Source organism: Theropithecus gelada, chromosome 2 (genome assembly GCF_003255815.1).
Source record: "Theropithecus gelada isolate Dixy chromosome 2, Tgel_1.0, whole genome shotgun sequence".
NCBI lineage: Eukaryota > Metazoa > Chordata > Mammalia > Primates > Cercopithecidae > Theropithecus > Theropithecus gelada.
Genome location: NC_037669.1, coordinates 98,203,803 through 98,230,307, shown reverse-complemented (window position 1 = coordinate 98,230,307; position 26,505 = coordinate 98,203,803). Strand labels below are relative to the sequence as shown.

General features: G+C 44.5%; 1 protein-coding gene and 1 pseudogene across 7 annotated transcripts in view; one reads left to right on the top strand and one right to left on the bottom strand.

Moving 5' to 3' along the window:
* TRAK1 (trafficking kinesin protein 1) overlaps positions 1–26,505 on the top strand; it is a 214,060-nt gene that overhangs the window by 129,929 nt on the left and 57,626 nt on the right. For 2 of the 7 annotated variants that reach the window (XM_025375296.1, XM_025375294.1), the window contains exon 1: positions 4,106–4,468. The exons of 4 other annotated variants lie outside the window; for them this stretch is intronic. In XM_025375296.1, the coding sequence (XP_025231081.1) occupies positions 4,405–4,468 (64 nt within the window). In that variant the 5' untranslated portion in view covers positions 4,106–4,404. Of the gene's footprint in view, positions 1–4,105; positions 4,469–14,982; positions 15,289–26,505 lie in introns of those variants that run through there. One more of the 7 variants, XM_025375299.1, reaches the window with a different exon arrangement.
* On the bottom strand, positions 501–1,226 carry LOC112618326 (annotated as a pseudogene).

Below are 26,505 nucleotides of genomic sequence, written 5' to 3'. Positions count from 1 at the left end.
AAAGATATATGCAGTTTTGAAAATTTAACAACTGCCTAATTAAGAATGGGCAAAGAGAGCCGACTATCGTGGCTCATGTCTGTAATTCCAGCATTTTGGGAGGCTGAGGTGGGCAGATCACTTGAGGTCAGGAGTTTGAGACCAGCCTGGCTAACATGGTGAAACCCCGTCTCTACTAAAAATGCAGAAAATTAGCTGGGTGTGGTGGCACGCACCTTTAATCCCAGCTACTCGGGAGGCTGCAGCATGAGGATCACTTGAACCTGGGGTCAGAGGTTGCAGTGAGCCAGGATCGTGCCACTGCACTCCAGCTTGGACAACAGAGCGAGACTCCGTCTCAAAAAAAAAAAAAAAAGTTATGTGCATTTTTGAACAAAGATATTTGATATGATTTGTAAACAATAAAAAATTTATGCATTACATTTTCACACCTTAGCGTAATTTTCAGTTGCCGAAACTCAAAAGCATGTCAATGTTACTCAATTTTGTATACATCTCATTTACTTTTCTGTAAGTAGATATAACTTTTCAAAAATGTAGTCAATTCCCCAACTTTCATGTTGTTCTTCAAAAGCATCAATCTTCTCAAGACAATGAATATTGCATATTGTACTGAACAACCTTTCAATTTCAGCATGTGGAACATAAGACAGTGGGCCTGCATGTTTAGTTGAGTCGTAAGAAAGAACAGACCGGAGGTACTGAAACCCTTTTCCCAGGAGAGACAACATCGTATCTGCATAATGTTCGAAATCTCCTAGATTAATGGCAACCAGTGCTCCTCTATCCCAAATTCTATCAAATTTGTCGATATGTGTTTGGGGAAGATAAAAAATGCTGCAACAGTACAATGAAATGTTCTCTGAAGAACTCTTAAATACTTTGGCTTCAGGAACTTTGCTGATTGGTTCTTCTGAGTAAGAAAGATTCTGCTCTGTAAAAAATTCTCATATCCCAAGTGCGCTGATTTATACACCAACTATACTGTGTCCTTGGTCTGCAAACCATTTCATCTCAACAAGGAGGAAAAAATACCTTCAGTCTACTCTCGCCTTTAAGAAAAGTATCCAAATGCTTATTCAATAGCTGATGTCCTTGTTCTCGATGAAAAGCAGTATTGCTGTTCACCCACTTGTCTTGCCATTCTTCCAGAGTTTGTACTTGGTTTTCCTGACCTCAGTATTGGGATACTCTTCCATATCAAGTGAAGCTCTTGTATCATTCATAGTTTCATAGATACCATTGTCTCATAAGCGTATGTTTTTAATGCCTTTACTGGTTTATTACAAAGGATACTGTGAAGGATACAGATGAAGAGCTACATAGCTCCAGGAACTTCCATGTGTTCAGCTATTAGGAAGCTTGTCTGACTTTCATGTGATGCTTTGAGGAGTTTACATTTCCTGTTCCTTTATTTTATTTTATTTTTTAGTTTTTGAGGTTAGGGTCTCACTCTGTCAACCAGACTGCAGTGCAGTGGCATGATCACGTCTCACTGCAACTTTGAACTCCTGGGCTCAAGTGATCCTCCAGCCTCAGCCTCCCAAGTAGCTGGGACTACAGGCATGTGCCACCACACCTAGCTGGTTTAAACTTTTTTTTTTTTTTGGTAGAGATGAGGTTTGGCCATGTTGCCCAGGTTGGTCGTGAACTCCTGGCCTCAAACTGTCCTTCCTTCCTGGCCTTCCAAAGTGGTAAAAGTAGAGGCATGAGCCAATGCAACCAGCCCTCCGGTTCCTTTATTAAATCATTTTGCAAATTCTTGTTGGGCCTCCCCAACCCTGATTGGATCGAACTGGTGAACATTGCTGATTTTTTAGGAGTTCGTTGTTAACTATTTGCCTGTTTATAAGGCCCATCATCATCTTTTTAGAAAGACCTTATGGAACTTTATACAAAACCTCAGAAAACCTCGGGACACCGGCCTCCATTCATCTGTCTTGAGGTGAACGTCTGAGGGGGCTGTTTGGTGGCTTGCAGTAGGGCTCTTGAGAGGCACCATCAAGGCCAGAGATAGGATGATATAAAAGACTAGAGGGAGAGATGAGACGTGTCAGGTAGCAGGGGCAATTTTAAGAAAGGAATTAAAATCATTGTCTGCTGACTTTAGTCACAAATCCTAGAAAACTTAAAATGCATATTCAAGTTGGAATCAGGGAGAGGGAATAAAGTAAGTGAGGGAGGCTATGGGATCTGATGTCTACTTTGACCATAAAGAATGTGCAGTTGGGTTGGGGATGCCTTGGAGGAGGAAGAGATGATGACAGAGGGACACAGGTCCTCCATGGTATAAGTGGTAGCCAGGAGACAGCATGGCCAGGGATGGTGTCATTCCCTTGTCTCCTACATTTTCTGAACTTTTCTGGAATCCTGTTAACAATTTTAGCCAAAATTCATCATCAACATCAGTGGTTCCACTGCCCCATGCAGGGATGGTTTCTTTGTCTGCTTGTGGTTTGGGCCCCTGCCTTTAACTTCTCTTTTCCCCCCGAGACTTGAGGTTCTGTTATCCATAGTGCCAAAGGATTGGATCCCTGCAGTCCACAAGGGGACAGGACCTGCTGTCACTAAAGGCTGGGCCAAATGGGGTCAGCCAGCCACCTGGCAAGTGGGAAGGTCTGATGTGGTATCCTGCCCAGATGTGCAAGCAAGGCCTAATGGTGAGGGCCAGAGATGGCTGTAACATGAGGAGAGGGTACCCCAGGGCAGAGAGAGATTTCTTTGAGGACCTCACAACACAGCATTACAGGCTCTTCAGCTTCCAGTGATTTAGGAAGATTGAGATAGATCAGTACAAAGTATAGATTCCATCTAAGATTCTCTATATAAGATGTATGTGTCTATGTGATTTTCCTTTAAATTTTCTATTTTGTACACAGAAGCAGACATACACATGTATAGAAACACACACACATTATTATCTGTATATATGCTGCTGTTAACACCAACAGATACTTACGGTACCTGGCCAAGAGGTCAATGAAGTAAGTAAGTAGTTTTGGTTTAGGGCAAGGTTCTCAACCAGGCAATTTTGCATCCAGGGGACATTTGGCAATGTCTGGAGACATTTTTGGTTGTCACATCCTGGGGGGTAGAGAGTAGTGCTACCTGCGTTTAGTGGGTAGGCACCAGGGTTGCTGCTAAACATCCTACAATGCCCAGAATAGCCTTCCACAACAAGAATTATCTAACCTCAAATGTCATTAGTGCTGAGGTTGAGAGACCCTGCTTTAGGGAATGAAATTCAACCTATAGGATAGTCTAAAATCTGTCTTTTTATCAACTACCTTGTTTTATTATGAATATTTCAAACATATCAAACATTTAGAACTAATATTAACTGTATTTTTTAAGGAAATAAAACATATGGGTGCATTTCTAAGGAAAGTTTTGAAACCCCATTTCCTCACTCCTTCCTCAGAGGCAACTAACGTCCTACAAATGGACTGTTTTCTTCTAGTGTGTGCATTTTTGCGCCTTGATTACACATGTAAGTGTCCATGAAACAGCATATTGTATTGCACAAACCCTTTGTGATGGTGCCCTCCTCTATTTGTATGTGATAGGCTATTTTTCTAGAAGTTTGAGCAAAGGCATGAGCAGAGAATAGTAGTGCATCTAAATGAAAATGTTTCCATTTTCTAAGTCATGTACGTTTCCTTTAAGTGGTGGTCAAACATTATAAAAGACATTTAATGTGTTAAATCAGGTTGAAGAAAGGAAACCAAAAGTAATGATTTGCAGATTTTAAAAGGTAGCAGTTTTCAAATCCAGAATCTTCTTTCTGTCGTGACCCAGAGTAGGGTGAATAAGCTTGTCCTTACATTTATTGAAGGTGATGATGGTGCTGACCCCCCTGTCTCTCCCTTGCCTGTACCCTCTCTTTTCCTTGCCTGGCATCTCTCAACCTCTGCTGCCAGCATCCTTGGAAGACATTTCCTCCATCTCTGCATCATTTTTCAGAGCCGGCCAGTTTCTATGGCAACGGTTAGATTGAAAGATGAGCGGCGAGCAGGAGACGAGGCTTGAGTGAGACAGCCGGTGGTGGTGTGTGTCCCTGACGTCACCCTCTGGGCGTCTGGATAGGATGATCCTGGCTACTCCCATTCAGGGCTGCTGTCCAGTGCCGCTTTATTGGCAGTGCTGCCAGGGTCTCCAGTAGCTCTGCAAATTGCCTTCCTTTCTGCTCCTCCTACTCCCTCCCTCCCCCATATAATTTTTCTTTTCATTGCCCACATTCCTGTTTTGGCTCCAGACTGTCGTTAAGAATGTACAGCCTGATTCTGGTGTGTTTCGGGATGTTCTTCTGCCCAATATTCTGGAAGGGCGGGGAGGCATGGCAGCGTTTTACTTGATGTTGATGGCGCTGTGAAGTCCATTCTTTCCTCTGCAAGACTACTGACTATGCAGAAATTTATCGAAGCGGATTACTATGAACTAGACTGGTATTATGAAGAATGCTCAGATGGTAATTATGGCCCCTGCAAAATACAGCTGGGATGTGTATAGGGGCATTGTCTCCTTCTGGGTGGCAGGGGGGTCCTGAAACCTTTAGGGGAGACAGGCGGCTGGCGGGTGGAGGGTACCAGAACTAGCACCACTGGCTCCGACAATTCCAAAGGCATGGTGGAGGAGGTGGCAGGTGGGCAGGGCTCTTTACCGTGAAAGACTCCTGCAGTATGTATGATCATTTGCTTAGAAGGGGAGATGGTTTTTGGTATGCTGGGCTTGTAAGTGTTATACTTCTATTGGATTGAATTCTCTCTGGTGTGAGACGTGAGTGTGTTGTTGATGCATGTATGTGTGCAAGTGGAAATGTGTTCACTGCGCTCTTGCTGTTGGAGGGGTTAGGAAACTGGGGGCTTGGAACAGTGTGTGCAAGAGGTGGCTTCCTGGACTGTCAGCAGCAGGCCTTGAAGACTCTGCCCTTTTCTGAGCCCAGACCTGGGAACTATCAGAGGCTGGAGAAAAGGCAGAAGCAGCTTACCACTTAGCGGGTGATTCAAATGAAGTTTGCGGGTTGGATCCAACAGAGGTGGGGGTGGGGCGGTGATGGGAAGGGCAGGGAAAGAATGTGTCCTTCTGTCACTACCTTGGTTTGTGCAGGGAGGGTGTGGCACATTCCAGGGGAGACTGGGTGGAGGCCAAGTGTGTGGCTGGACAGGTCTCAGGAGGTTTCAAGCACATGGAAAACAGCACTGAGGTGCGTTCTCAGAGAGATCACAGTGGGCGGGGTCTCAGGTTCCTGGGGTGTTGGACGTCAAAATTGTGTATTACACAGTTAATCTAATCTGTCTTCTTCAATTTCTTCTTGAAAATGACCCTCATATCACATGCCTTCACAAAAGAAGGGCACAATTAATATATGCACTTTGAGGGTCTGTTCCCCAGTGATGATATGTTCCCAGCCCTATATGAGCCATTAATAGATAAGGTAAGTGCTTTTTAATTGAGTCGGGAGTTTCAGAATGCTCTATTCCTGACTACATTTGATTAACCTGAATGATGTAACAGGCTGGGACCTGGCCTAGTTAGTAAACTGAAAAACTGCGTAATTATCTCTTATCCACTGATTTTTGCCTCGACTGTGGGTTAAGGCTTTCTCAGGGGGTGGTATTTAAATATGCAGAAAAACTATGCCAGTTCAACTTCACTGTCCCCCGGCTTTAGATGCAGACATTGTCATGTTGGTTCTGTGTACATCTTTAACTGTCTTGAGTAACAAGGATTGGAGGCAGCTCCCAGGGTTATGAGGGCAAAGGACGAATGAGTTCTTTTTTCTTTGGAATCTATTCGTTCTTAAAGCAAGTTCCCATTCTGTTACCTAACTCCAAAAGGAAATTCTAGAGATGCTCCTTTTTGGAAACCATCATTGACCTCCTTCTAGTTTCCTTGGTGATTTGTGACTCATTGAACCCTCTCTAACTTTTTTAAGTAAGTGATTGAATACATCCTCACTGTACCATTGGATTAGGGAGCACTGGTTACAGCAGGGTGCTGTCAGAGGCCTGTGGATGAGTCAGGTGTGGCCATAGCTCTGTGGATGCCATCCTGGAAGTGGGGGAAGAAGGTTTCCTAATACCATGACCCAATTGCCACACCATCCAGTTCCCTTTACACCCTGAAATAAAGCCAGTCACTTGCCATGGTCAATCTGGAGGGTGAGTGGAGGCCTGCTCTTATCTGGGTGTCCATCAGAAGGATTTTCTTACCCAGCATTTCCTCAGTTGAGTCTTTTGGCCCTGAGAGACCCTGATCTGTCTTCCTCTAAGAGCAAAGGAAAATGGAAGAGGAGATGGCTCATCTGTTCAAGGGTAAATATATTAATTGCTGTTATTGTCTGAATGTATGTTGAGCAAAATACTTGTCTTTTATCCTCTATCCCGTTTTGGATGAAGAGAAGAAGGTTTTTGAGGCAGACTTTACTGGGACCACTGGCATTTTCATAATCCCATTTAAAGAGGCAGTAAAGTAGGGAATAAAAGGAACAGAAGTTCAGAAATTGGTTTAGGAAATGTACAAAAAGGAGATTTCTATTATGCGCTACTTTTGTGGTTACTTGCTTACACATTTCTAACTAGTTGGGTTCCTTCCTAGCTTCAGGCAGGTTAGTCTGGAAATGAAATTTGCCCCTGTTTATAAGTACCTGTCTTTTATTTGCCTTTCTCTTTTTTATTGCAAGTCAATAGACATGCACCATTGCTTTGTCTCTGATTATTTGGCATTTGAATTGCCAATGAGGGAAGCTTTTAGGGAACTTTTGATACGAATAAAAGGTGAGTCAAATGTTTTGAAAAAGATGCAGAATCATCATTTATGTCAGAGTTACTGACTCACACTTAAATTGCAGTGTTAGCACTGAAAAAGAAGTGTATATGCATGGGAATATAGATTGCAGGCCAATTAGGACCCCTCTTTTGAAGTTGGAATTAAGGGATAGCTACTGTTCTCTTATATCTTTGAGGGATAGGAGAACTTTATTCAGTGTTGAGTAACTGTATTCCTCCCATTTATTAATGTTTGTTGTGGTGGTTTTCTATTCAGCACTCATCTCTGCCTGCCCTGCTCTCCCGCCCCCAGAGGAGAATATAACAAGAGGCATGGGACAGGGGCTTACAAGGATAAGACATTGGAGGGGTTGATTACCCAGTGTCTTCAAGTGACTTTTATAAGAGATTTGAAATAGCCAGCAATCAATACAAAATAGCAGTAGTCTTGGCAGAATTTGCACATACATACTCAATGTTTACAGTTTAAACTCTAGTGTCAGACAGGGTCATGGTTACTCAGATTGGATGCATCCCATCTCTGGTGCAGAACCTCTAAAACTTGGGAAATCATTGAAAATCGTCTGCCTATTAAAAAAGCAGATTCTCAGACTCACATCAGACTAGGAGAAGTCCTGAGAAATCTAAATTTTTTAGCACATACTTTGGGGGATTCTTTACATCATGTGTATTTGGGAAACTGTGCTCCTGTCGGTGGAAAGCAGCCCCAGGCATGGGGAGGGGCTGGAAAAGAATTATTTAGGTCAGTTTCAGGATCTTAGATTGTTTCTTGGCTACACTGGTCACTTTTTCAAGTGTGCTTAGAAAGAGTATGACACCTTTTTAATTTTCAAAAGGGCTTGGGTTCAGTGTATGTACTTATGTTAAAGAAACAGCCCTCTTTGTAGTTACTCTAGAAATAGGTAGAATGGCAGAAAGAGCGCTGGCTGGCTGTGTTTGAGGGCTGTACTTCGTGTGGCCACCTGGTATGGGAATATCCTGGGATTTCTGTGGGCCTCTGTGAACCCAGATTCCCCATCTGGAAAACAGGAGTAACAACACTGGTTGGAGCCTTTGTGGAGTGTAAATAAAGTAATAGCTCTTTGTAATCGACGAAGAGCCAGGTCAGTGTTTAATTTTATTTTCTCAGAAACATTACTAGTTATTAAGTCCTTTAACAAAAAAATCTCTTTGAAAAGGCTGATGGGGGCCTGGCATAGTGGGTCACGCCTGTAATCCTAACATTTTGGCAGGCTGAGGTGGAAGGATCGCTTGAGGCCAGGAGTTTGAGAGCAGCCTGGGTAACATGGTGAAACCCTGTCTCTACAAAAAATCAAAACATTAGCTGGATGTGGTGGCATGCACCTATAGTCCCAGCTACTTAGAAGCTGAGGTGGGAAGATTGTTTGAGCGCAGGAAGGTGAGGTAAGCTATAATTATGCCACTGTACTCCAGCCTGGGCAATCGAGTGAGATCCTGTCTTTTAAAAAAAAAAAAAAAAAGGTATTTTGAACAAGGTGCAGCATTTTGACCACCTGTTCGTGGCATCAGTTTCTTTTGTAATCAGACTTGCTCTCCATCCCCGCTCACCTCCCCCTTTTATAACCTGATAGATTTGAATGTTGGGGCAGGAGGTGGTCTAGTTCATACTGATTTCACAAATGAAGAAACTCAGGTAGATTGTCGCAGAAGTTATTCTTATAGCTTCTTACTCCATAATGAAGATTTATGGTATACGCAAGGCCAGTCTGGTGTGCTCTGTCCTCACCTGATTTCAGTGATCTCTAAAGTGTCACCCAAGATGGCGGTGGCTGGTTCGTGATTTTTTTTTTTTTTTTTTTTTTTTGTGCATGAGTGAAGTTTTGTTAGAGGTATTTTAAGCATTAATTGAAAAACTGCATTTCTGAACTGAGTTTTTGAATTTTCCTACACGTTGATGCAAACAGATCCCCAGATCCCCATTCCTTTGTCTTGTGTTTTATTGTGTGATGCACCCGTGAAGGTAGAGGTTGACTTCTCTCTTTCCACACACAGCACTCTTCTCTATGGTTATTAAGGGGATTAAAAAAAGAAAAAGAATGAAATGTAAACAGTTTTGTAATGTAACTGTTTTAGAATTAAGTTTTTATTAATATAACTGGCTGTAGTACAATAGAGATAATGCCCTCTCTGACATAGGAGCTGAGGACTAGAGACTTGGCAAGAAAGCCAAAGCAAGCCCAGTACCCAAGTTTTTGGAGCTTTGTGGTGCTCTTGTTTATTTATTTAATTAATTTTTTCTTTCTTTTTTTTGAGATGGAGTCTTGCTATGTCATCCAGGCTAGAGTGCAGTGGCCCGATCTCGGCTCACTGCAACCTCCGCCTCCCATGTTCAAGCAGTTCTCCTGCCTCAACCTCCTGAGTAGCTAGGATTACAGGTGCCGGCCACATGTCTGGCTAATTTTTGTGTTTTTAGTAGAGATGGAGTTTCACCATGTTGGCCAGGCCAAGGCCTGCCTTGGCCTCCCAAAGTGCTGGCATTACAGGCGTGAACCACTGCACCCAGCGTTATTTATTTATTTTGAGGCAAGGTCTTCTTCTTGTCACCCAGGCGGGAGTGCAGTGGCATGATCACGACTCACTGCAGCATTGACCTCCTGGGCTCAAGCGATCCTCCTGCCTCATTTTTAAATTTTTTTGTAGAGATGGGGTCTCACTGTGTTGCCCAGGCTGGTCTCGAACTCCTAGGCTTAAGTGGTCCTCCTGTCTCAGCCTCCCAAAGTGCTGGGATTACAGGTGTGAGCCTCTTTGCCCAACCTTATTTATTTATTTAAATTGTATGAGCAAGGTCTTTGGGGACATGACCCTCAGTAGGGCCAACCCTGCTCTCTAGGAGCAGAGAAGTGAAATGTGAGTGAGGAGCATTGAGCATCAATGGGACAGATGAAGTGGAGAGAAAGTCAGACCTGAAGGAGATGGGGAGCACTGCTGAACCAGACCTTGAAAGATAGGAGGAGTTAGGCCTTGGGAGTTGGGCATGTTGAGGTATAGCAGAGGAAAAACTTCATGCTTCTACCCTGCTTGATTCAGTAGCTAGGTGCCCTGAGAATCAAACTGATAAAAGACATTAACAAGAGAAAAATCAGTTTTAATTATGTAAGTAGGCACTGGCAATCACAAAGAAATAAGAGTCAAAGAGGCAATTAAAATTTGGAGGGTTCTGTATCATCCCAAAGGGCAACAAAGTATGGAGAAAAGGTGAGACAAAGGAAAAGGGGTTTGGGGTTCCTGCTGGGGAGTAAGTTATGGGAAGGCAACTTGGAAATGTGGGATATGCAAGGCTTGTTTAATAAGGTATGTGGAGATTCAAGTGGGTGCCTCGTCCGTTGATAAGAGATTGTACAGGAGACAGAGACTCCAAATGTAAATTTCCTTTATAAAAGGGAAATTTATGCTCTGTTTTTAGAGCTTTCCCGGCATCTGCTGTTCCTCAGTTGCTTGTGCTCAAAATAAACCTTATGCCAAAGGGGCATATTTTGTTTGGGGGTGGCAGTCTGGTCCCCTTCACAGGTGAGCTAAGGCCGTAGCATTATGTGGGCAGAAGTTAACAGCTTGTTTTGTCTGTTTGAGGTGTGGTGGGAAGACAGGCTGGGAGCAGAGGCTGCAGGGGAGATGCAGGGTGTGGAAGCCAAGAAAACATAGAGTTCCCATCTTAAAAATAAGGGGCACCCTTTAGATCAGTGCTATCCAGTGGAGCTTTTTGTAATGCTGTAAATGTTCTTTTCTCTGCGGTCAAATATGGTAGCCACTGGTCACATATGGCTGTGGAGCACTTGAGATGTGGCTAGTGTGACTGGATTTTAAACTTTATTTAATTTTAATCCATTTAAATGTAAACATAAATAGCCCCAGTGGCTCATGGCCACTCTTTGGACAACACAGGGTAGAGCTTTGGGAAGATGACTTCTATGGAGTATGTCAAGTAGATGTGAGCGGGAGACAGAGAACGATGTGCCTCCGCCCTGCAAGAGGTGATTGACCCTCCCCTCCACTGGTCTTCCTGTCCAGTGTTCCTGGAGATGGATCAGGCACTCACTCTCTGCTTCCCTGCTGTGGGTCCCAGTGTCTAGTCTACGCCTTTGATACAGCACACACATCTGTTACTTAACTGTCTTTCACACCTCCAGCTCCAGGCTCCATGTCCAGCCTGGCCCAGCTCTCTTCATCCCTCAGTTGGCACAGGGATTCCCAGGCTTTCTTGCCAGTCTTTGGGGGTCCTATTTTGCTTTGACTTTTGGAGAAACTACACTCTCAGGGAAGATGCCCTTTGGCCCATCTCTGCCTTCAACCGTGAAGTGAAGGCAGATGTGCATGAGTTTGGAGAATTCTGTCACACCGTTGCAGCAGGAGGGGAGGAAAGAAGAGATTGGGAGAGGGATATCCTGAAGAGTGTCTAAACCCAGAGAAATGGGGTGACATGAAGCATCTAGGGGTTGATCCTGTGTTCAAAATTTCATGTCTTACACAGCAGCCAGCCTGAAGGGGCTTCCACTGGCCTAATATGGAGCAATTTGAACATCAAAATAAATAATAATAGTCAAGGATTATGATTTATAGAATAAAGGAAGAATCCATGAGTCTATACTGATATAAATAAATGAATGACTAAATAATGGGAGGGAAGAAAAAGTTATTACTAACAATAGAAAGCCAACTAATAAGTGTTGGAATGATGGAATTAGAAATTAGAAATTCACCACTTTCCATCCACATAAATGACAAAGACAAGACTTATTAAAACTAGTGGTCTCAAAGTATATCATTGTGAAACACTGTTGAATAACAAAGGGAAAAATAATAGCTTCGCAGTGGGGAAACCAAATGATCAAAGTTGACATTGGGCTTTAAAAACTGGAGCTTTAAAAATTACTGATGGGGGCCGGGCGCAGTGGCTCATGCCTGTCTGTAATCCCAACACTTTGGGAGGCCGAGGTGAGTGGATCACTTGAGGTCAGGAGTTTGAGACCAGCTTGACTAACATGGTGAAAACCCATCTTTACTAAAAATACAGAATTAGCCAGGTGTGGTGGTGGGCGCCTGTAATCCCAGTTACTTGGGAGGCTGAGACAGGAGAATAGCTTGAACCCAGGAGGCGGAGGTTGCAGTAAGCAGAGATTGCACCACTGCACTCCAGCCTGGGAGACACAGTGAGACTCTGTCTCAAAAAAACAAAACAAAACAAAATAATCATTACTGATGGATGGGACCAGGCATGGTGGCTCACACCTGTAATCCCAGCACTTTGGGAGGCTGAAGCAGGTGGATTGCTTGAGCCCAGGAGTTTGAGACCAGCCTGGACAACATAATGATGAGACCCTGTCTCTACAAAAAATAAAAAAATTAGCAAGGCATGGTGGTATGTGCCTATGGTGTCAACTACTTAGGAGGCTGAGGTGGGAAGATCGCTTGAGCCTAGAGGTCAAGGCTGCAGTGAGCCATGATCACACCACTGCACTCTAGCCTGGGCAACAGAATGAGACCCTGTCTCAAAAAAAAAAAAAAAGTTAACATTGGCAGTAGTGGGACTGCTCCACAGCAGACGCCCCCTGAGAAGATACACTGAAGAGAAAGTAACACCACTTCTGTGTTTTCTTGCCGAAAGTTCATAAACAAAATCTAATCATAAGAAAACACCAGGAATACCCAAAGTGAGGGACCTTCTACAAAATAATTGACCTGTATTGTTTAAAATATCTATGTCTTGAAATACGAAGACTCAGAAATTGTTTCAGATTAAAGAAAACTTAAGAGACCTGACTGTTGAATGAAACACATGATCTTGGGTTTCTTTTGCCATAAAGGATGTTACTGGGACAACTGAAGGGAATCTCAATAAGGTCTGTGGGTTACAAAATAGTACTGTTTCAGTGTTGAAAAAGAGAAAGTAAATGTAGTAAATGTTACCATTTGGGGAATCTTTTTGTACTATCCAGGAGTTTTCTGTTCTATCCTTGTAACTTTTCTGTAAATCTTAACTATGTACCCCCAAAAAACAAAATATTCATTGTTCATTTCCGATGGAGGGATACCAGTGTTTACTGTAGTGTTATTTAAACTATTCTGCATATTTTAAATATTTTTATAATTAAAAGTTAGGGGAAAAGTAATAAAGTCATGTTCTAAATATTATGTAATATATAGAGACTTGGACATCATTTAGAATATCTAAGTCTCTGTATATTTCATAATAGGGACACTCTAGATTTGAATTAAAAGATGAGTATAAATGAATTTATTATGAGTAAAGTCACTTGATAGTATTTTAGAATCGGTGAAGTTAGCTTTTGTTTTCCTTTATGTACACTGTGGCCAGCACAATATCCTACTCATCTTATTGTCAATCTGATACTTGCTGAATGAATCATGCACAAGGTGGAGCTTCTTCCTCTCTCTTCCCTTCTTGGGGGTTCAGAAAAACCGTTTGTGTCGTTCACAACACTTTATAGATGTGCCCACTGTCATCTGAATTGAATTAGTCTAATCCGATAAAGCTTATTGATATTAAAGAAACATTTTTTGAGTGTGTTTATATTTAAAGCTTATGCAGTACTTCAATATAGAATTTTGGACTCCCTGCCTGAATTTCTACACTTTCTTTTCCTTTTTTTTTTTTTTTTTTACAAAGAACACATCTTTAACATGGTAAACTACAGCTCTCATTTTCAAGTTCTAAAAAATAAACTAGAGGGCCGCACACGGTGGCTCATGCCTGTAATGCCAGCACTTTGGGAAGCTGAGGCATGCGGATCATGAGGTCAGGAGATTGAGACCATCCTGGCTAACACAGTGAAACCCCGTCTCTACTAAAAGTACAAAAAAAAAAAAAAATTAGCCAGGCATGGTGGCGGGCACCTGTAGTCCTAGCTACTCGGGAGGCTGAGGCAGAAGAATGGTGTGAACCCAGGAGGTGGAGCTTGCAGTGAGCCGAGATTGCGCCACTGCACTCCAGCCTGGGTGACAGAGTGAGACTCTGTCTCAAAAAAAAAAAAAAAAAAAAATTAACTAGAGGATGTGTATGTCCTTAGACTTTTAAATAAAATCTTTATTACTCTGGTTTTCTATTTAGAGGCACTTGTATATGATCTCATATTAGTCTTTATGGAGGTAGTAATTCAATTTAGCTGATATTTTTAGCCACCTGAGCAGAATTTTTGGCCCTAAGGATTCAAAGATGAATGAGATGTAGTTCCCAAACTTGTGCAAAAAATTGTTTTATGAAGACCTTGCCTTGGCTAAAATCTTCTCTCTTGGCTACCTGGGGGAGGCAGCTGGTCAGAGAGGTTGGAATAGGTGTCCTGGTGTAGCTGTTAGGAGCAGGAGACCTGCACATTGTAGCTGGGAGATGGCTGAAGCACAGAGATTACAGAATGAACTGTGATTCTCTGAGATGCTAGTACCCGGGGCTGCCTTTCACTGGGTTTGACAGAAGAACCTGCCATTCTCACTGTTACAGGCAAAAGCAAACAGTACGGAGGAACTGATATCAAGGTATGCAATTAAACTGTGGCTTCTTTCTGCAGGCAGCTTTGCAGGCTGTTAGGCTTTAGATTTTTTTCTTACCTTGTTCTAGTAATTAGAGAGATCTTTATAAATTTGGCTATGGAAACACAAATTTAGGGTAAGAGCAGGATTTTATGAAATGCCGATTGATAAGAAGAAAATGTAGGTTATTATCAAAGAAGGACTGGGATGAATTACGTTTAATGTGGTAATGGTCACTGCATTTTTTTTCCCCTTTTGCTGGAAATCAGAATGATCCCTTCCTTCCCCTGCTCAGCACTGTCAGGCAGTTGTCACAGTTAGATTGGTCTCCACATCTTAAGCCCGCCCACAGGAAGTCTCTCATCTGAGGGCGTTGGGCAATGCTTCAGCAGGACAACTCCTCTGCCAGTGCCCCACCTTTAGACAGGTGTGCCTGCTCAAGGCTTAGCTGGTGTTGCCCCATGCAGTTGCTGTGAGACTTCTAGGAAGCTACCGTTCCTCATTGCTGCTGGGGGAGGAAAGGTGGAGAGAGTCTGGAGGCCGAGAGCTTGCAGAGATCCTGTACCTGCCTGCAGGGCTTTCCTCTGAATCTCCTGCGCCTGGCAGGGCATTCCCACTCAGCCAAGTGCTTCACCCCGCCCCGCCCCTCCCCTCCTCCAGGCTCGTAGGAGCCACCCCCTTCCGGGTCCTGCCCGGGTGATGCTGGGCCAGGAGCTTTGTGTACACCCCTCCACTTCAGCTGAGCCAGGGCATGTCTGCAGCCCGGGCCAGGGTGCAGCGTGTGCCCTGGGGGCCCGGGCCTGCATGGCTCCTCTGGGTAGGGGGGTTGGAGGCACCCCCAAGGATGGTCCCTTAGGGTGATGTTTTGGCTTTGGGGTGACTTCAGCAATGTCCCTGAGAGACAAGGGCGGGGAAGAAGAATGTTTTGAATACGACTGCCAGGATGAAGAGAGGAAGCCCACCCACAGGCAGCATGACACTCAGGACCTCTTGGAAGAGGGTAAATTCTGTACTTGGCTCAGATTTGATCCTTTCCTTGTTAGTGTCTAAATAGGCTTCAGTGTTTTGCTGATTTCATAGCACTCTTTTTTTTTTTTTTTTTTAATTGAGGTATAAGTTAGAGATCTTATACAAATGACTTAAAGGTGTCCTTGTAAGAGCCCCCGCCCCCTCACCCATAGAACAGCATTTCCAGCTCCTCAGGAAGTCCCTTGGTCCCTTTCTAGTTTACATCTACCTTCCCAGAAACAATTATTGTGACTTCTGTCACCTTAGATTTGTTTTGCCACTTTCCGATCTTTGTAATGGAATCAAACAGGGTGTATTCCTTTGTGTCTGGCTTCTGTTGCTTAACTAAGGTCTTTGAAATTCATCCTTATTGTTGCAGATATCACTAATTGTGTGTTTTTTTTGTTTGTTTTTGTTTTTAAAATTTGTGGCATTCCAGCATTCTGTTTTAAGAGATTCAGTTGTTATCTTGTGACTGTTTGGGTTTTGATAAGTTAAGGGACAAGAGACCAGTCTTATTAAATGAAGCATGTTTTTGTTCTGGCAGTGTTTATTTTTTAAAACATTATTAATCACTTACCTGAAATAAGGATTTATTAAATCTTAGAAATATTTCAAAACGAATAGCCCAAGGCTGACATTGAAATCCAGGAGGCCCACTGCTGGCTGTCTTAAAGAGATGCTCCTTTGCAGGGAAAAGGGAGGATGTTAGGTAAAGATAGGCCCAGATGCTGGTGGGAGCTTTCTAGTTGGCCTTCCAGGGCTTTCAGCCACAGCCCAGAGAAAGGGGCTTTGGGGGCTGGTCAGGATGTGTAAACAGTGACTCCGTGGATGTTCTTTAGGTCCCTTGACTAAAAACATTCAGAATACGTTTCAAACTTCTGCTTTAGGATGGTCTATTTTCCTGTCTCGGGATAACTTTTCTCTTTCCTTTCTTTTTTTTTTTTTTGAGACAGGGTCTCATTCTGTTGCCCAGGCTGCAGTGCAGCAGTGTGATCCTGGCTCACTGCAGCCTTGACCTTCAGGGCTCAAGAGATCCTCCCACTTTAGCCTCCCTAGTAGTGAGTAGCTGGGCCCACAGGCACACACCAACTTGCCCAGCTAATTTTTAAAATTTTTTGGTAGAGACAGGATCTCACGAAGTTGCCCAGGCTGGAACTTCTGTTTTCAACATTATTTATAATCGACCATATACTGAAAATATTTTTCTTTTGAAGTTACTGTTCTAAAAATATTGTTAACACTTCCCCTCCAGGACATCTGCAAATATTTTATTGCAGGAAGGGAAGAAACTGGGAGAAGCCAGGAGAGGGTGAGGGACTCAATGCTGAGGCCTGCATTCTGGCTGGTGCCCTTCTGGCCTTGTCTTGAAGGAGATGGGGGAGGGGAGAGGGAGTGACAGGATTGAGGATTTGTTAGGTCCCTGGAAGGGATCAGGAGAAAGGTGTCCATCTGCCCTTGTAGAACTAGGGCTCCCCCAGATTTAGCTGGATTAGCTTCCTGCCCCTTTAATCTCTGCTGCTTTAAGTGCAGCCAGGGCCCTCATCACCTGGGAGCTTGCTAGAAATGCAGAATCTTAGGCCCCAGCCCAGACCCACTGAGTCAGCATCTGCCTTGTAACAAGATATCCAGGTGATGGGCATGCATGTTAAAGTATGAGATGAGCTGCTGCCTTAAAGCCTAGCAAGATTTTTTAAAAAACCAGTCATTGAACTGTATGATTCTAGATTAAAGGCTATAAAATATTCTGGAGAAGTATATATCCTAGTCAAGAGAGGAAAAAAATGTGTGTTGTGCCCATTTCATGTATATAATATATATAAATATGTGATGATAAATATACAATATATATAAAAAAGATTATAAATATATATTATATATAAATATATGAAGAGCGACAGAGACTGTCTCTCTCTTTCTCTCTCTTCATATATTTTGTCAACTAAGTGAAATAACAGGCACTGGAACTTAGAGAAATCACAGCTTATTCTGAGCCAGGCTTGAGGACTTGAGCCCATGAACACAGGCTCAATATAGACCGAGACTGTGTCCTGAAGTAGACGGCTTGAGGCACAGTAGATATGCATTTTCTAGTAGGGGGAGACGCGTTTTCTAATAGGGGGAGATGTGTGACACAGAAGGTGGGGGAAAAGGATAGTGAAGCAACAGTTCCTTTCCTGTAATTCTGTTTGGTGCACAGCGATGCTGTACATAAGATAAGGTAAATATACAGTTGAGCAGTAGGGAGAAAGTTTAGGTATCTTAAGGGTCTAGTGGAGGGTGACTGATTTCATCAATCCTGTCTTTTGTTCTACATCTGATAAACAGGTTTCTGACCAGTTCCTGTCAGCAAAATATTTGACAAACTCCATTTACCCAGGCAAGAGGTCAGCTTTAGTTTATAGGCCTAGGTCTTATTACCCTCGTGCTCATCTGCAGCCATCAGGGGCCACTGTTAAATTTTTCGTTAGAAATTTTCTTTTCCTGAAAATTTATGTAGATGCATGTATTAAATTTTTAAAAACCAAGAGCTAGATGATAATGATAGTGAATGTGTGCTTCCTAAGTACTTGGCACCATTTTAAGTACTTTATGTGGATTAATGCATTGAACTTTTAAAACATTTGAGGTCAAATACTGTTATTATTTTATAGGTTTAGGAGGAAATGTAAACAACTTGTATAAAGTCACACAGTGAGTTAAGTGGTCCCAGCCTATTTAGAATGACTGTGGAACTCTCTGCTCTTAACTATGATGCTAGCAGTTCTGAAAGTGGAGTCCCTGACCAGCAGCATCAGGATCACCCAGGAACTTGTTAGAAATGTACCTTCTTGGAGGCCAGTTGTGGTGGCTCACGCCTGTAATCCCAGTACTTTGGGATGCTGAGGTGGGTGGCTCACGAGGTCAGGAGTTCAAGACCAGCTTGGCCAAGATGGTGAAACCCTGTCATGGGTTTAATTAGCCAGGCATGATGGCAGTGCCTGTAATCCCAGCTACTGTGAAAGCTGAGGCAGGGAATTGCTTGAACCCGGGAGGCAGAGGTTTCAGTGAGCCGAGATCGCGCCACTGCATTCCAGTCTGGGTGATAGAGCAAGACTCCATCTCAAAAAAGAAAAAAAAGAAATGCACCTTCTTGGGTCCTATTCCAGACCTACTGAATCAGAAACTGGGGTGGGACCAAGCAAGCTGAGTTTCAACATGCCCTCTGGGTGATTCCAATGTACATTGTCCTGTGCTAATAATCCACATCTCATAGATAACAGTATATCTGCCTTATAATTGGATTCAAGGGAAGAGATTTTGCCTTGTATTTGTCATCTTATGATAGATAATTACTGTATATTCTCTCCTTCTCTTGTTTGTTTCTATCCAGTTTTCCTTCATACTCCAAGAAGTCATTTTTAGCAGTCCTGTAGGTGAGGTGTTAACAGTATTTTTAGAACAGTAACCTCAAAAGAAAAACACTGTTGCCAGCATGCTTCCTTTACTTTGTAAAATGAAACAAACTCACTTTCAAGGTTTGCTCCTGACATGAAAGAAGCAAGGCTGTGGTGCAGATCAGAAGGATAGCAACTTAGAAAGTTTGGTGTCATGGCCAGTTTTGCTGGAAACGTGTATCTTAGAGCAAGCTGGGCAGGACTCCATTTTTCTCTGTCATGGTCACACCACCCTTGTCTTGAGTTCACAGGAAGGCAGCCCCACATGTGGAGCAGAAATACTCTGTGAGTAGTGGAAATATGTGTGTGGATTTGGATCTGTGTTACGTGGATTTCGAGATGTTTCTACATTGTCAACTTGTCTAAAAGAGGTGCTTTTGGTTGAAATCTGTAAGATACAATTAGTATTTCAGTTGCTCTGATAATTATAGATACAGGATACATTTGTTGTTCTCTCCAGGTCACCTTGTGGGATACTAGGCACTTTTTCATGTCACTCATTTAATCTTTAAAACAGACTTTCAGGGAAACATTCTCATTCTGCAAGCAAAGCATCCGAGGCTCAGATAGTTTGCACTTGTGCAGAGTCTCCCAGCTGGAAGCACAGAGCTGGGTCTTCGCCCTGCCTTGTGGATTTCTGTGTTTCACCATGCACAGGCTCTAAGCTGACAGAGTTCTAGGCCCTTCCCTTGTATTATCTCATTTAATCCTCTTATCCCATGAGGTGGGTGCTCCTGGGAGACCAGGCAGCAGGAGAGGGCTTGGCGTTCACTGTCTTCCCAGGGAGAGGAAATATCCAGGTCCTGTGTCTTCTGGCTACTGAAAACTTGCACAATGAGAAAGCAAAATTGATGTCAGGTACTTAGTGGCATATTTAGAGGAAGGCTCTGCCTGCTTTTCGCAATCCCTCTCCTCGCTATGAGACTGAGAGGGCTGGACTGCATGAATGAAATAGTGAGTCCCGCCCTGTCTCAGTGCCTGGGCAGCTGCATGAGGAAAACACTGGTGTAAAGGGAAGTTTCATGGTCACTTCCTTGTGGCCTATTACCTGGCAAATTCCCAGTGCTCTTTTTCTTTTTCTTAAATGAAATGCATCAAGGAGCCTGACTTACTAATTTATTCTCATCGGGGTACTTCCAAATCTATTACCCATTTGCAAAGTGAATCACTAAATTTCTGGCAAATGGTATTCGGGATTGCTCAGAAGGCATGATTTGGATAGAGATGCACAATGATCTGGAGTTTGCTGGGTGTTCTCATGACCAGGTTTAGGTTCCCCTAGAACACGGGCTGCAGGAGAGAGAATGCATCCCTCTTTCCTTAGGGATGGCTGCTAAGAGTATGTGAGTGGGCAGAGTCAGTCTCCTGCACAAAGGGCAGTTTTTAGGTGTTGAACACTAACCAGATGTGATCATCTGGAAAAACAGGGGTGAAAAAAATGCCAGTCAGTGGTGGGAACCCAGAGCCTCCCGTGTCTATGTCCAGTGGCTGCACCTGCTGGCCTTTCAAATTCTCCATCTGGTTCCCAGACGAAGCTGGAGATTCAGCACAGATAGAGCACATTTCTCCAGCTTGGGAGAGCATTCCTGGGCTGCAGAGAAAGGACTGGGCACCGTGGGGAATAACTGGATCTAGGAGTGCTGTGTCCCGCAGGTGGTTGTGATGTGTCAGGCTTTTGTGGGCTGTGGAGTTGGGAACGTCAGCCCCAGAGAAGGGGCCCGAGTCCTGGCCCTTTGTTAATGTAGTGTCACCAGCAGCACTTGAGGGTGCTGTGCACAACTTTCCCGATGTGTCAGCGTTGAACGAGGAACTGACCTGGCGCATCAGTACCTACTGCAGCACTGTTACAAAGGTCTCTTGGTTCATGGTTTTCATTGTCCTTATCTCCACTTGGGGTTTGGTTCTCAGTATCCATGGCTGCCCCACGGAGGCCTCCTTTGGGGTCACTCTGGGTGGCTCTCCTAATAGAGGGGTACCAGCCCTCACTCTTGGCGCCTCTTCAGCCTTGGCATCCACTCTGGCGACACTTGAGGAGCCCTTCAGCCCGCCACTGCATTGCGGGAGCCCCTCTCTGGGCTGGCAGAGGCCGGAGCCGGCTCCCTCTGGTTGCGGGGAGGTGTGGAGGGAGAGGCGCGGGCAGGGGCGCTCACAGACCAGCGCGAGTTCTTGCGGGTGCAGGCGCCGGCTTGGCGGGCCCCACACTTGGAGCGGCCGGCTGGCGCTGCCAGCCCAGGGCAGTGAGGGGCTTAGCACCCTTGCCCGCAGCTGTGGAGGTTGTGCTGGGTATCCCCAGCACTGCCGGCCGGCCGGCATGCACCACACTCGAACTCTCGCAGGGCCTCAGCCGCCTCCCCACGGGGGAGGGCTTGGGACCTGCAGCCCGCCATGTCCAAGCCCCGCGACTCACGGTGGGCTTATGCGAGGCCTGAGCCTCCTGGATGAGCGCCGCCCTGCGCCGCGGCGCCTGGCCCCATTGACCGCCCAAGGGCTGAGGAGTGTGGGTGCACTGCGTGGGACTGGCGGGCAGCTCTGCTTGCAGCCCCTGTGCGGGATACACTAGGTGAAGCCAGCTGGGCTCCTAGGTCTAGTAGGGACTTGGAGAACCTTTATGTCTAGATAAGGGATTGTAAATACACCAATCAGCACTCTGTGTCTAGCTCAGGGTTTGTAAATACACCAATCAGTACTCTGTATCTTGCTAACCTAGTGGGGACTTGGAGAACTTTTCTGTCTAGCGCTCTGTCTAGCTAAAGGGTTGTAAACGCACCAATCAGCACTTTGTCAAAATGGACCAATCAGCAGGATGTGGGTGGGGTCAGCTAAGGGAATAAAAGCAGGCTGCCTGAGCCAGCCAGTGGCAACCCTCCTGCGATCCCCTTCCACACTGTGGAAGCTTTGTTCTTTCACTCTTTGCAATAAATCTTGCTGCTGCTCACTCTTTGGGTCCACACTGCCTTTATGAGCTGTAACACTCACCGGGAAGGTCTGCAGCTTCACTCTTGAGGCCAGCGAGACTATGAACCCACCGGGAGAAATGAACAACTCCAGACACGCTGCCTTAAGAGCTGTACAGTCACCGCGAAGGTCTGCAGCTTCACTCCTGAAGCCAGTGAGACCACGAACTCACCAGAAGGAAGAAGCTCCAGACGCATCTGAACATCTGAAGGAACAAACTCCGGACACACCGTCTTTAAGAACTGTTACACTCTCCGTGAGGGTCCGCGGCTTCATACTTGAAGTCAGCGAGACCAAGAACCCACCAATTCCAGACACACCAGCATCACCCTAAGGCTGACCATGAACAAAGAGCCTACTCACGATCTCTGTATTTTGGGGTTCTTTTGCAACTCTGCCCACTTCTGGGCCTGTCCCGTGTCCCTCTGCCCTCCTCAGCTTGCTTTTATCATCTGAGCTGCCTAGCAGCATCTCTCACCTGACACTTCCTGTTTGCTCCTCTGTGTTATGCCAGTTTATGCACGTGCCCTACCTTCTCAACTAGGTCAGGAATTCTTCGAGGGTAGGATTCATTTATTTACTCAACAGACATTGAGAGCTCCAACTTGGGGGTTAGATCAGGCCCTTCCATAATAGCTCTGTGGTCTTGGGCAGTTTCTTTATGTCTAAAATGGGACAATTGTAATACCTTCCTCATAGGATGGATGTAAACGTTAAAGGAGGTTACATACAGACAACTCTTAACAGAGTGCCAGGCTCATGGTGAGGGTGCCAGAGCAAGCCATTTGGTTATTGCCTCATTAAATGTCTCATTGATAAATGGCCACTGTAGATCAACACTGGGTGTTCCAGTCTGGGGCGGGGTGGATGATTACAGCATCTAGCAAACCTGCTCCAAGTCCATGGTTGTGTCTTTCTCGACCTTGGACGAGCCACTTGTCTTTCGCGACCTTGGACGAGCCACTGGCCTTTCTGCCTGGTTAAATGAGGCTCATATGTATGTTGTGGGCTTCTTCTGAGTTTTAAGTGAAATAATACTTGTAAAATGTCTGGGGAAGGAGTTGGCACATTGTAGATACTCAGTAGTTGTATACTCATTTCATTTATTCTTCTCTTCTTCTTAAATAACTTGTATTGGTGTCCTGCTCTTAGCCTACAAGGCAAGGGAAAGTGAGCCAGTAGAATTGTCACACTTCAACTTCAGTTAATAGTGATACTGATAAGCAATAAAAGGAAGCCAGAGCTGTGCTGTTTTGGTCTCTGTCCTTGGCAAGTGACACCATGCTCTTGCCTCCCAGTGCAGAGACCAGGCACTACACAGACATGCATAATGGCTGTACAGACCGTTGTTCGTACAGCTCTGGGTTGGTCTCTGCCCCCACTACTGTCCTGGCCACAAAGCTCCCTGCAAAAACGAAGTGACTCAAAGAGACAAGGAGATGGGGAGTTGCTAAGACAGATGCATTAAAAGGATGGCATCAATTAAGTGGCTGTGGTCCTAGGCCAAAAGCAAATGAGCAAACTGCTACCGCTTCTCCCAAGTAAGAGGCGCTGGCTTACCACACCCCCTCAGGCCTGTCTGGTGTTCAGATGACTTGTGGCCCGGACAGACCCAGCAGGACTCATGCTCATCTTGAGGGCATGCGCTGTGCACCAGGGCTTTGTTTGCACCCCTCTCTGGGGTGTCGGTTAGAAATGAGCTGTTCTTTGCAAGTAGAACAGCGTTTGGTTCTGTTTTGTTTTTTTTTCTTTGAGTATCAACTGTGTGTCTGGCCCAAATGAGAAAGACTCAGCTGCCTTCGTGTGACCTAAACAGCCCAGGTGGGAAGGGACATTTGTAAGCATTTGTTGGGTTTGTTCTGCCTGCCCTGCTGTAACCATTTTTGACGTGAGGACACTGAGATAAGAATAAAAAGAAATGGTTCTTTTTTTTTTATTGTAACTGCTGAAAAATGAGCATTGTTTTTCATTACCAAGTACTGTGGGCCCTTACCCTGTTCCAGTGGCCCCTTCAAAGTCTTCATCAAAATAGCTACATTTTGTTTTGTTTTTAAAAGCAAGTAATGGGCCGGGTGCGGTGGCTCTCGCCTGTAATCCCAGCACTTTGGGAGGCCGAGGCGGGCGGATCAAGAGGTCAGGAGATCGAGACCATCCTGGCTAACAAGGTGAAACCCCGTCTCTACTAAAAATACAAAAAATTAGCCAGGCATGGTGGCGAGCACCTCTGGTCCCAGCTACTCGGGAGGCTGAGGCAGGAGAATGGCATGAACCCAGGAGGCAGAGCTTGCAGTGAGCTAAGATCGTGCCATTGTACTCCAGCCTGGGCAACAGAGTGAGACTCTGTCTCCAAAAAAAAAAAAAAAACCCAGAAAGCAAAACCAAGTAATGTGTGTCTTAGGGCTTAGTAGTTAATTCACTAGGACTATTTGATCAAGTCTAAATTATTCTGAAGATAAGTATTGAGGGTCAACAGGAGGCAAGTGAGGGACTTGGCCAAGCCTTCAAGGAGGTGGCTATAACTTGGGAGAGGATAGAAGAGGTTTGCGCCTAGGAAAAGGGTTCAAAGTCAAATTCTTCTCAGTTATGGCTGTATCATGAAATTATTTCTGCAATCTGACTAAATTTTATTTAATAACAATTTTCTAATTTTAAAATAGTCTAGTCTAAGTGGGGCAGATTAGTACCTTTATGTGCTGTTTATCAGTGCTAGTTTCTTAGTGGGTGATTTGCTATTTCTAAACAATTTTGTTATCTGACAACATCCATTGTGACCCAAGGAAGTCCAAGTCAAGGGTTGAGACAATACAATAATGTTTTTATATGATCATGTAACAGGGAAGTGGCTGAAATATGGCATGGTTCGGGGATGCTTGCTTGAGTGTTATTTATTTGATAACTTAAATATCACCCATTTTAACCAGACAATTCAAAGATTTTCATTAAATTCACTGAATTGTGCAACCATCACCATAATTCAGTTTTAGAACTTTGCATTCCCCCAGCAAAGATCCTTTGTGCCTGTTTACAGTTAGCTCCCATTTCCCACTTGCAATCCTAGGCAACCACTAATCTGCTTTCTTTTTTTTTTTTTTTTTGAGACAGAGTCTTCACTCTGTTACCCAGGCTGGAGTGCAGTGGCACAATCTCAGCTCACTGCAACCTCCACCTCCAGGGCTCAGGTGATCCTCCCACCTCAGCCTCCTGAGTAGCTAGGACTATAGGCATGCCACCACGTCTGGCTAATGTTTTTGTTTTTTTGTAGAGATGGTGTTTTGCTGTATTGTCCGGGCTGGTCTCAAACTCCTGGGCTCAAATGATCTACTTTTTTCTATTATTGTTATTTTTTTGAGATGGAGTCTCACTCTGTCATCTAGGCTGGAGTGCAGTGGCAGGCTCTCAGCTCACTGCAACCTCTGCCTCCCAGGTTCAAGCGATTCTCCTGCATCGGCCTCCTGAGTAGCTGCAATTACAGTCACGTGCCACCATGCCTGGCTAATTTTTGTATTTTTAGTAGAGACGAGGTTTCACCATGTTGGCCAGGCTGATCTCGAACTCCTGACCTCAGGTGATCTACCCACCTTGGCCTCCCAAAGTGCTGAGATTACAGGCATGAGCCACGGTGCCCGGCAAAGTGATCTACTTTTTATCTCTGTAATTTGCCTTTTCCTATACATTATATGAATGGAATCATACAATATGTGATTTTTTTTTTTCTGAGCATAAAGATTTTGGGGTTCATGCTATAGCATGCACGAACTTCATTCCTTTTTATGGCTCAGTAATATTCCATTGTATGGACATACCTGTTGTGTTATTCATTCACCAATTGATGGACTTTTTTGGCTATAATGAATGACGCTGCTATGAATGCTTATATTCATATGTTTATATGTGCATATATGGTTCCATTTATCTTGAGTAGATACTTAGGAGACTTTAACAAGTCTTCATGACCTTAGGCAATTCACCTGACTTCTCAGAGCCTCAGTTTCCCTGTCATATAAGATCTGGGGATACAGCTACTAGGGAGGCTGAGGCAGGAGAATCACTTGAACCTGGGAGGTGGAGGTTGCAGTGAGCCGAGATTGCGCCATTGCACTCCAGCCTGGGCAACAGGAGTAAAACTCCATCTCAAAAAGAAAAAAAAAAAAAAAAAAGTGGGGATAAAAGTGTAAGTTACTCAGCACTGTATCTGGCAGAGATAAGAGGGCATCGCTGCTGTAAGCTGAGTCACAACAGCCATTTGAAGATGTGCCTCTCATCAGAAGTGCTTTGCCAAATCAGCCTGGTCTAGGTGTCTGGGCAAACTGTAAAAACTACAGATTTTACAAAAGTGGGCAGAAGAACTGACACTTGGATAGGGTGTCAGCTACAGGGAGGCACCTTCTTTTTGAAAAGCCTGTGGGAAGAGCAGGAAATTCCCAGATGGAGAATTGAGAGAAAGACAGTCCTTACAAGAAGGAAATGGCAGGCACACAAGTGCCAGGCCAGACATCTGAGAGTGGCATCACTGGGTGTGGAGGAGCTATGGTGAAGAGTGAGCTTGGGTGGCAGGGGAGGAGGCGGGAGGGTTGGGCTGGGCCAGGTAGGGATGGTTCCTGTATGTCCTGTGTGTTGAGGCTGCTGCTTGTAAGAGCTGGGGAAGATTATTAAGCAGAGCAGGGACTAATTAAGTTCAAAAGCTACAAACTTTTAACAAACCTTTAAAGGACATCTATTTTGTAATGCCTGGAAACGTGGATGACTGGTGAGACTCATAAAGAATTTTATGGAAAGCTTTTTTGCTCCCAGGTTCTGGGACCCCAGGTTGGCTCCCA